The 10,796-nt window shown below is 38.9% G+C and overlaps 1 protein-coding gene across 2 annotated transcripts; it reads right to left on the bottom strand.

Annotated features, from left to right (window-relative positions):
- Positions 1–3,486: 3,486 nt before the first annotated feature.
- plac8l1 (PLAC8 like 1) lies at positions 3,487–10,304 on the bottom strand. Of its 2 annotated transcripts, none has more exons than XM_085289488.1 (4): positions 10,086–10,304; positions 9,216–9,712; positions 7,604–7,740; positions 3,487–7,195 (listed from the first exon to the last, which is right to left on the bottom strand). In XM_085289488.1, the coding sequence occupies exons 1-4, from the start codon at positions 10,109–10,111 to the stop codon at positions 7,064–7,066; spliced, it is 792 nt and encodes a 263-aa protein (XP_085145614.1). In that variant the 5' UTR covers positions 10,112–10,304; the 3' UTR covers positions 3,487–7,063. The 2 variants fall into 2 exon arrangements, with proteins under 2 accessions (XP_085145614.1, XP_085145615.1); XM_085289489.1 differs by having other exon boundaries at positions 9,252–9,712; positions 10,086–10,282.
- Between the last annotated feature and the right edge of the window lie 492 nt (positions 10,305–10,796).

Below are 10,796 nucleotides of genomic sequence, written 5' to 3'. Positions count from 1 at the left end.
GAGGCGGGGGTTTACAACACCAACTGTCTGCCATCTATAATCCAGTTTTGAGATCCCTTCCCAGACGCCTTAACGCCCACTCACATCCTGGGCCATCTGACCTCAGGAAATCACATGATAGGGTGGGGCCAGGTTTCACAATGAGCGTACCCGAAACCCTGGCTGATTGTGACCCACACCCGCTTTCACACCTTGGCTCATGTTATTAGGTAGAGGATCATCAGGGGGTCCTTTTGTCCCTCTTTGGGGGGTTACTCCCAGGGGGGTTAAATTTGGGACTCTCCACCATGTGACCTTAGAACTGAAGAAACTTCTTGGATGAGAAGCGAAACATCTTCAAGCAAGAAGTCCAGACGCTTTTCTTTCCAAGCTCTTTAGACAAAGATGACCCGGATGACTGAGAACCTTCACAGACAGATTATCTTTGTCCAGAAACTTTTGGCTTTTTGTCACAATTTCCTGCTGAGGGACAAATATTGAAAAAGCAAGAAAATCTTCAGTATTGTAATGTTTTGTTGCTGTTTTATTAAGTCAAATGAAACACATTTGATACAATTGAAAATAAAAAAATTTCATTGGCATTTTTAAACCTAAATTCTGAGTCAATACATAAAAAATATACAACCCAAAACATGCCAAAGCTTTTAGCTTTAGGCTGAACAGCAGCTGAATGCCCTCCACCTCCCCGTGCCTCCCGTTTCCACAATGGTAACGTGCGAGAGAAAGAATGAAAAACACAGGGAGACAGATGAAGGACAAAGATGAGCAAAAGGGTATCACAGAGAAAGTGATATAAAGACAGGGTATGAGGAAGTGCGTGTATGTGTGTGTTATGTAAACCCCAGGTAGTATTTGTTGTCCTGGATAGAAGCATCACCAGGGGGATGGCTGCTCCTGCTAAGCAGGTCTCACCACACCTCTTTCTTTCTCTTTTTTTCCCGGATACACACCAGTAGGAGTAAGAAACAGAAAAAACATTAACAATAAGGGAGAAATTATAGGATGAAGGGAAGAAGACTGAGCTTACTGACAGAAAGGGGCACTGGATTTAGCTGGTGTGAAAATGGTAACGTAAAAATGTGCGAGATGGAAGAGAAAAGCTTGATCATTTGAGAAAAGAAGAAGCAAAAGGGGAGGTGAAGTGTATGGTAATGTATGTCAGATATGTGGTTTATGAAAGCCCAAACACGCCACCCTTAGCTTCTTGTTTTTGGGAGCACATTTTGTATTTTACGTGTCAGTATAATGGTGGCGTTTCTGTAACAGTTCATTAAGAGCACATTAATGATACACCTGCATATATCACACAGACATTTCCACATCCACCCACACACGCACACAAACACAACTCCCTGAGGGGCTGTTGTCAATAACAGCCTGTGCTCTGCACCTGATGCATCTGTAGGGATAGTCGTCTTCATGCTGAAACAGCAGGAAAGAGCATCAGCAGAGATATATTTTATGGTTCCTGTCTGACTGCTGACTTAGATAGAGCTCCACTGTTCCAAATCTTGACCTCTACTACTGCTCTGGAAATCCCAACTGTGACCCCAAATCAGCACTAAAGACTGATTTCACCCCACTGAGAAGCTGCAGGAATCACAAGCAGACAGATGCACCGTGATCTGGGGCAACACTGTCCCCTAATGGCTCAGACCTGGAGGTGTATCTGGTAGAGATGACGTAAGGCAAGGCTGTGCTCGTTGATCTAGTCATGGGTTAAAGATGTATTTGAGGTTTAACTGTAAGCCTGTAACGTTTAATTGATACCACTTGACATTTTGTGGCCTGCTCCATAAAACAACACTAAGTAATTCATTATACGGTGAGTTGCCATTTTATTATGTGCACCTAACTGAAAAGAATGCAGTCAGATCATACAGTCCGGCAGTAAACCTTTCATTTTGTGAAGGTCATTTTGTTCAATTTCTCTTGCAATTGTTTTACTCAGGTGCTGATTGTCCTTTATGGTTATTTCAAATGAAAGTATAGTGAGCCCCATTTATCCTTTCACTGATACAAATGGGGCTGACAAAATAATAAAGTTTATCAAAAGTTTATTACATTTAAAGGACTCTAAGAAAATGCACTAGCTCAGCTGAGTAAATCTGGCACAACAGAAGAAATATTAGCAGCACTGCTACTACACAAGTATGTAAGGAAATTACAGTAGTGCTTCATTGCAAGTTGGCTCGAGGCAGTTCCAGTTCACCAATAGGTACTGAGCAGCGAATCCGTGGGAGGATTTATCAATCTCTGCATGTAATCCAGACATAAAGCAAGTAAGACTGTACTAAGGTGGCAACGATTTTATGGTGCAGTTGTAATAAAAAACAAAACAAAAAAACAACAGAGCTACTAACAATGTGGGTGTTATCAATTATAGTACAGACTTGGTATTGTTTAGAAACAGGGATGGCACCAGAGTCTGCGTCTGCAGCAGAATGATATATTTTAGGCTGAAATGGTTTTATTTATTTTATTATTTTCAAATGGGACTTTGTAAGCTTTGTTGCCAGCGTTCATCTGTTTTCTTTTGTTTCTTTGATGTGCTTGGGTACACAGAAGCAAGGTTCAAGCTGTTTTTATGGTCGTCTGTGTAGAATGTGAAATCAGTGTCCACAGTAGGATGCACACTGGCAGGTAACCCCAGCAAAATGCAAAGCAATGTTTTGTTTTGTTTTATATGCAGCAATTATTGGCAGAAAATGCTTGCACATCATTGTGTTTAATCTATTTGTTCCTGCTTTAAAATGAATGTGCAAATCTTCTATGTAACAGGCACTATTCCACTCTTAGTCTAATAGTGATTAATTAAGTGTTGGTTAAGGAGAAGGATTGGGAAAACATTAAAAATGCACAAAATACAATCCAAAAAGAAAGACGTGGCTGCTTAAGAATAGCAGTGATATAAGAAAATGTATTTACATTCAGCAAATTAACTTATTGAAATGGGAATTGGACTTTGTGTAATATATGATTACATTTTAATATTCACATCGCTCCCTTTAGAAAGCAAATCAGTTTCTCTATTCTCCTATTTCCTTCGAGGCTGCTGCCAGGTGGGAGACCACATCGGAAAGCCTTAACAAATTTGCCCTTTGAGGACCCATCTGTGTGGCGGATAAATAAATTTTCATATCCCTTCTTTCTGGTTGGCATTTCAGGTTCAGGGAGCCACTGCAATCAGACTAGATTAATAATATGATTGAATGCCAGAGGAGGAATCGAGGAATACATGGATAAAAGAATAACAACAATATGGAAATCACATTCCATTAGCGGCCCAGAGGTGCGAAAAATATCAACATTTCACAACTACGGAACAGAAAACACAACATCCCCAGACGGAGCCCAACTATAAGGAAAAGGATACAAGAAAACCACAAAAGCAACAACATTGCACTTTTCCTCTTTGTGACTGGACAGAACCTGAAGTTGATGTTGAGAATTAAAAGAACATTGTGTATGTGTATGAATGGCATTATTTATTTTGAGCAATTTAATTCAGTTCAGTTCAGTTTCATTTTTATAGCGCCAAATCACAACAACAGTCACCTCAAGGTGTTTTATATTGCAAGGTAAAGACGGTACAATAATACAGAGAAAACCCCCTATGAGCAAGCACTTTGCAACAGTGGGACAGAAAAACTCCTTTATAACAGGAAGAAACCTTAAGCAAAACCAAGCTCAGGGAGGTTAAGAAACAAAGCATTTGAATCTGTTCTTTTAAATAATTTGACCAGTTTTCAATAACTTTAGATACTTCCAGGTGATTTTACTCAGTTTGAAACCTGGCTGAGCTAAAAGAACTTTTAAAATGCAACCCAATGAAATACTAGAATCATAAAGGAATATTTCAACAAACGACATTTATTAATACTGTGATGTAATTCTTGGTATATGTTCATACTGCAGAAGCAAGTTTCAAAGAATTATGACTTCTGAAAACTCTTTTTCTTTTAAATTTCACTCCAGGACGCTGCATAAAGCAGTTTAGAAGCAGGATATTATTTTAAACTGTCAAATAGGATAGTCCAAACACAAATGATCACAAAAGAGACATTTTGTCTAGACTTGTTCTCTAAAGTGAAATGTGTTTTTTGAAATGTCTGTTTGAGTTCGTGTCTTTGGTTTCGCTTTACATTGCGTTACACATGAGGACCAAGATATTCATGATATACTTCAACAACTGACTGTAAGCAGGACTACTCAGTGGTATTATTCAGTCAGTAGTCAGTAGTCAGTATGTCAGTTAATGAGGCAGTTGGCTGTGTTTATCAATTGGACTCACACACTTGTTTCATCCTGTACACAGAAATATATTTTTCAAACTCTTCAAAGCAATTATGTTTACTTAAGTAACCAAATGACTCCTTGGGTCAGACTTAATTGGCTTACAGCTTTCTGTTCTTCCCTGGCTTTACTTGGATTTAGTTTTAAATGGGACATTAAAATGAGATTTGCAGATAGGGTCCTCTGCTCATTGCACAGTTTGTGCCTCAAGGTCTGGGAAGCATTATGTTTCCTCACTTCATCTTTCCTTCACATCTCAGGGGGACTGATCACATAAATGGGTCTGGTGACCTTTGGCATTCTAGACACAATTAACCGGGTGAGTCACACATATCACATACGAGATTTCACAGTTACTTAATTTATAACAACCTTCAAGCTAAAAAATAATGAACTGTTATCAGTGAGCTACATCTAATATCCAAAACACGAGGAACATTGCTTTTGGAAAGACATCGTGCCTCCTGTTGTATCCTATTTTTATAAATGACAACCCGACTGCAGCCAGTATTTAATATATATGTGGTTCAGTGTCAGTGATTTGAATTTGGCTTTAAATTTAGAGGTGCAATCAAGCAGTTGAAGTAATACAGAATAATAAATTGGTTCGGAATGTGTTTAAAAACAAGAAGCTTGAAACACATGACTTCAAAGCATTATATTACAAAGAATTGAACTTTAAATATATTCATATATTAAATATATGTCTATAAATGTATTGAGTGAGAATTAGACTGCTCTCCTACATAGACTGTATATGAAAAATGGATATGGTAAAAAATTAAAGCCAATGTAGTGCTCGCTACCCTGGAGGGCAAAACATTACTCCATCATGCTGGCCAATAGTGGACAGTTGGTAGTACTGCGGGACAAAAGTGTTTTTGGGGGCTTTTTTTGCCTGTATCAAGCCAAGAATACTTGTACCATCTATCCATGGAGGAAATATTAAGATATCAAGAGAAACTAGGAATTTTGGCGCTTGTGATCCATATTTTGCCCGGCAGCTTTATTTAAATCCCTGAAAGTGGGATGTCTCTCTCAGAGCTCCAGTTCAGTGACATCTAAGTGTATCTTGAAAAGAATCACTCACCTTACACTGCTGAGACAAAGAAAGGTTTCAAAGTACAGACAGCTACATGTTTTTTCGATCTGGATGGGTAAATAAAGGCTCCATGTGGGAGGTAAAGAACAAGATCTAATGTTTTGTTTATTTTGACACTTACACTGTAGGGCCAGAAAATTCCAGTAGTATTAATTTGTCACATTAATGTCGTGGTGTCCCAGTAGCTTTGATGTCATGTGAAAACTATGAATGAAGCAGGGGGCAACTCCTGATGGGTTGCTGATGGGGGTTTTGCTCTGAAATGCAAATAAACATTTCAAAAAGGAGGACAAAGCAAGGCGAGCTTTACTTTTTAAATGGCAAGTTGCTGGTCAGTAAGCTTGCAGTATTCTTAAGGTTCTTAGTCAGAGCCACCTAACTCTATGCCACTAAATATGCAAACAAACAGACAAACAGTTAGGTTCCCATAGTGAATGACAATCCTTGACCCATCTGATCCTGAGGGTTCCCCTCCCTCAGAGGTCTGGGTGTTACATTTGATTAGGTGTTCAGGTTTGATAAAACATGATGGTTGTCTTGTATGATACTGTTTTTATCATCTGCAGAGCATTGCCCAGCTTTATTGCATTGTGTTTCATCTGATGTGGAAATGATCATGCTTTAATTCCATCACACCTCTGTTATTGAAAGTAATTATTTCTTTGTCCGAGCAATGGTCCAGTGTTCCTGCGAGACTTTGGTGAATACTTTCACAACTCCTTATGTTCAGATTAGTGAGCTTTTACATCCTGGTTGTACCACTCACTCCCACTGGATCAGTGGACACTACTGATAACCAGCAAGTCTGCTTTTTGTCATTCTATTGATCTATATATAACACCCTTTCATCTTTTTTTAAGTTATACTGTGACTTTTCTTCTTTAAAAAATGCAGTAAAATTGCATTTTACATACTTACATCAACCATCAGTCATATCTGGTTTCAAAACACCCAGACAGTAAAAGCATAAAAAAAAAACCACTCAGTTTGAAGCTTCACAATTTTTCTGCACTCACCAGGGGGTGACTTCATGTTCAAACATATCTTTTATATGGAGTTTGTGCTTTCATCTCATTATTGCCCAGCAATAAGGTTTAAAACATCAAGAAATTGCAAAAGGTACAAAACATAGCAGACAGTGTTAAGCTTTGTTGTGAGTAGAACAACCACTGGAACAATGTTTAAAAGTCTAGACTGGTTACATGTAAGAATATATTACTATAGTCAATGAATGTATTGATTACAAACATTATATTAATCTTGGATAAAATCATCTTTCAGTTTAGACAGGCATGATTATGCACTAACAGAATGGCCGCATGAGGAAACATTACATTATCAAAAAAAAAAAAAAAAAATCAGCCTGTTATGTGCCAACCTGTGCAGGGCTGGTACTTAGCACCAACACCAGTAAACAGTAAAATTCCCTTACATATATAAAAAAAATTAAAAAGTAAAACTGCATATTTTGACAAGAGGTTCTATCACTTTTAAGAATTTGTATCACAGGCTTGTTTTTTATTATTCAAGAAGCCCTCAGGGGCAAGTTCAAACCTCAGAGTAATGATTCATCCTATTGTTCATACCAGTAATCTCTGCTGCTCTTCACACATTTATGATAAATTGAAAAAAAGAAGAAAAAAAAAAATCTCATTTGCTGTTTCTTTAGGAGCATTCGAGTGTAGTAGACACATGATATGTCTGAGTCTTCATCCTCCACTTCATTTCTCTTATCATCTGACATACAGCCAGAGGGTAACAGCAATACACTGTAGTCCAGTCCTCACACACACTTCCCTGTGGATAAGCATGCAGGACAGATGAGTGCATGTCTACATGCAAACACATACAGAAGCACACACACACAACAACAATGTAGTGGGAGCAGGATGGGTACACGATAAGATGAAAAATGCAAACACAGAACTTCATTTACACAAATAACATGAATATTTTACTGATAACCACTTAGAAAGAAGCAGCACAAGGGTCAATTTTCCATTTACTAGAGTTGGAGTTTTAAAAATGGCTGAAACGTCACAGCACTAAAAACTGAGTGCGGTGGTGCAGTTTCTGTTTCATTGAAAACTTTATGGTGTTATGAACAGGGTCCATTTTGACAAATTTGCCTTCCTCTGTCTTCAAGGACGCTCTCACAACAGTACAGCATACTGTATACCTGCACACACATAGACACACACTCACCCGTATCTTGTAGCGCTCTCTGATCCCAACTCGAATGGCAAAAGTGGATCCTGGTAGTAGAGGCATGCACAGACACTCCCCGTATTGGTGAGCTAAACTCAGGTCTAAACAGCACGGCACGAGAGCCCCGAGAATACCTGCGAGCACAACGCAGCACATCATGTGGGTACATGAGTGTTTGTTTACGCCAGACAAAATCCTTCGTATATGTCTCTGTCAGATCCAAAAGTACATTTAGAAAGAGACAATGATGATGTATTGGCTCTTCATTTTGTAGAAACAAGTTAAGTGAAAAGCAAAATATTCCCAATCATTTTCAGTTTAGAAAAATCTACGCAATCTTAATTAAAAGAAAAGCTACTTAAAGCAGTTGTGCTGAAAATAAATAATCTTGTGATAAAAAATGCTTAAATACTAAATTGTTTTTGCAAGAGATGAGTTATTAAAAGTTTGTTCAAACTGAAATGATGCAACTGAACTATAAAATAAATGGGTAATATTCATTAATATTAATATTATAATTATAGTATTAACTATATCTCAATATATTGACATAACGCAGAATGCAAAGCACCGCTGGAAGAAGAAAAAGGTAGTAAATGGATATCTGAAACTGCTGCTATTTGAAATTATTTGCACTTGGCTCTAAACTAAGACTAAGTTTCAAACCTTTTTTTTTCATATTGTATGCTATGGTACATCTGATGGTTTAGCTGAATGGAGTTCTGGATAGCTGGTGAATGGTCACCTAGTTCCAACGAGACTGCACCATCAGCAGCAGAGGCTGAGTGATGATCTGAGCTGGAATAATGCAACGTGAAACAGTAAAGCCCCTTAGGATCTCTGAGGGTGTCAAAGTGACCTCTGTGAAATATTTTATGTATTACAGACCATTTACAGCCACGATATTAAAAAAATATATATATATTTTCATGCAGGGCAATGTACCACCCTATACTGCATTAAACGTCTGTTGCTATGGGAATAAAAACAGAAAATAAAGGCTTGGTCACCATAATTCCCAGCCCTCTGTCCAACTGAAAGCATGTCATTAAGGGAGGTCTATGTAGAAGGGCAACAGCATACCTCTGGAGAGCCTCCTCAAATGAGTTAATGCAGAAAGTGTAAGTTTATTGCAGTGGGGCAGAGGGCTGGGAATTATGTCGATCAGGCCTTTATTTTTAGCTTATATTACCATAGCAACCCAAGGATGGTCTTACAGTTCAAGAAGTTAAAGTTCAAAAGGTGGAGGAGCTGCTGTTAAAGAAGAGCTCTTATATGAGGTGTGACCATCAAGTTCTGTGACCTTATAGCGTCTCCCTTTTAATGGTCTCTTTGGACAGCATGGCCATTACTTTTAGATTGCTCCATATTTTTATGAGCTGAGTTGCTGTTTTTGTGTATCAGGTTTTTTTTTTTACCAAAAGCTAGACAAAAATCTAATATGAGTTGAACCTGTTATGGCCTTCATTCGGCATTATTATTTAGAATAATCAATATTTATGTTTTTTTTTTTAATATTATTGTGTTTATAAAGTAATCTAAATTATTTAGGGTTAAAAGGAAATGTCACATTTGCTTACTGTCTTGTGGATGAGAGGCCTGGGCTTACATAGGAATACAGTATCTGGCTGTGTGTCTACATTACATGTTGTCTTGTCTCTGCAGACATCAAGCAGGCCAGTGCTCCAGTCCCCTCCAGTCTGAGTGATGGTGGTGATGGTGGTTTTGGTGATGCCAAGGCCGGGCTGCGTCACTACTGGTTCCAACGCAGCAGGGGCTTTGTTTGACCCCCAATTATCTTCACTTCCTGTGGTGACCCGCCCCACTTCCTTCTCTTGAAATGCTATTGCTGAGTCTGTGGTGAGCACCCCCACTTCTTCCCCTTCTTCCTCTTGTAATACAGATGTTGAAGGTGCAGTGAACACCCCCACCTTTTCCCCTTCTTCCTCTTGTAATACAGATGTTGAAGGTGCGGTGAACACCCCCACCTTTTCCCCTTCGTCCTCTTGTAATACAGATGTTGAAGGTGCGGTGAACACCCCCACCTTTTCCCCTTCTTCGTCTTGTAATGCTGATGTTAAAGGTATGTTTACTAACGGTTCTGCACTGAAATTAAATTTTGAATAAATATATTGTTAGATGGGTTCACCATCATCTAAATGTCAACTGTTACTCAAGTGCAAGAGAAACAATTTCAAATCAGCAACCTGGCCTCGTGTTTTTCTGCATTAAAAGCAAACATCACATTGAGCTTGGCATTTTAATCCAAGAAGTGCAAATGCAGGAGCTGCAGTAACAACAGATTCAAAAGCTTCTGTTTCTTTTTTTATTATGATTTATCATAGAGGCAGAAGAGAATAAACACAGCAGCATTATTAAGTTGGGTAAGATAAAAGAGCTGTTGGCTGTAATTCTATTGTGTTCAGCGCTGACAACAATGTGTAGTGGTGGGGACAAAAAAACAAAAGCAAACACTTACTCGTGTGTGACTGTTGCATCCTCCATGACTAGCAGCTACTGGCATCCAGACAGGGGTAAGACGACGAGGCGAGAGAGGACAGCGAGCAGGGAGTCAGCAGGAATGAGGAGGTGGAGGAGGGGGCGGAGTGGCACTTTCCCAGTGAGAGGGTGTGCATCAGAGCAGATAAACCAGCAGTCAGATGGCTCGGCCAAAAGCTGTGTGACAGAGATAAGTCTTGTAGTTTTCTTCCGTCTGAGACTTTGCCGTGCACCCTGCTAATACAGCAAATGCAGACTTGGCAGATACACATCAGGGTGCATGAACATGAATGTCTGGAATAAAATAATGTGGATGCAAGCGCGCACTTAATACGAACACGCCAGCAGGTCAGAAGACCTCAAATCTTGCAGAAAGAACTGAAACCTACCAAAAACAAACTGAGAAAATGAGGGAAATGCCGTAAGCAGGAATTATTTTATTGTTTGATAAATGGTGGAAGTTAAGAATAAGCTCAAACAAGAGAGCAAACCTATTCTTTTGTTTGACCTGTGACTGATGAATTTAAAACCACTTACAGTAAATGTTACGCTTACCCTTAAGGTAGAAATACAAGTCTATAGAGTGGAGTGCTGGGAAGTGAGAGATACAATGAATTACTTGTGGTTTATGTTTAGAGGCAATGTGTTCATTTCCTGTGTTCTCTTATTGACCTTTATATTTAGACTGACA

Source organism: Mchenga conophoros, linkage group LG10, assembly GCF_057382185.1.
Source record: "Mchenga conophoros isolate Kocher_MC1m ecotype Shallow Benthic linkage group LG10, M_conophoros_male_GT1.1, whole genome shotgun sequence".
NCBI classification, from domain to species: Eukaryota; Metazoa; Chordata; class Actinopteri; order Cichliformes; family Cichlidae; genus Mchenga; species Mchenga conophoros.
The sequence above is the reverse complement of the archived record's forward strand: the minus strand, read 5'-3'. Positions and strand labels throughout refer to the sequence as shown.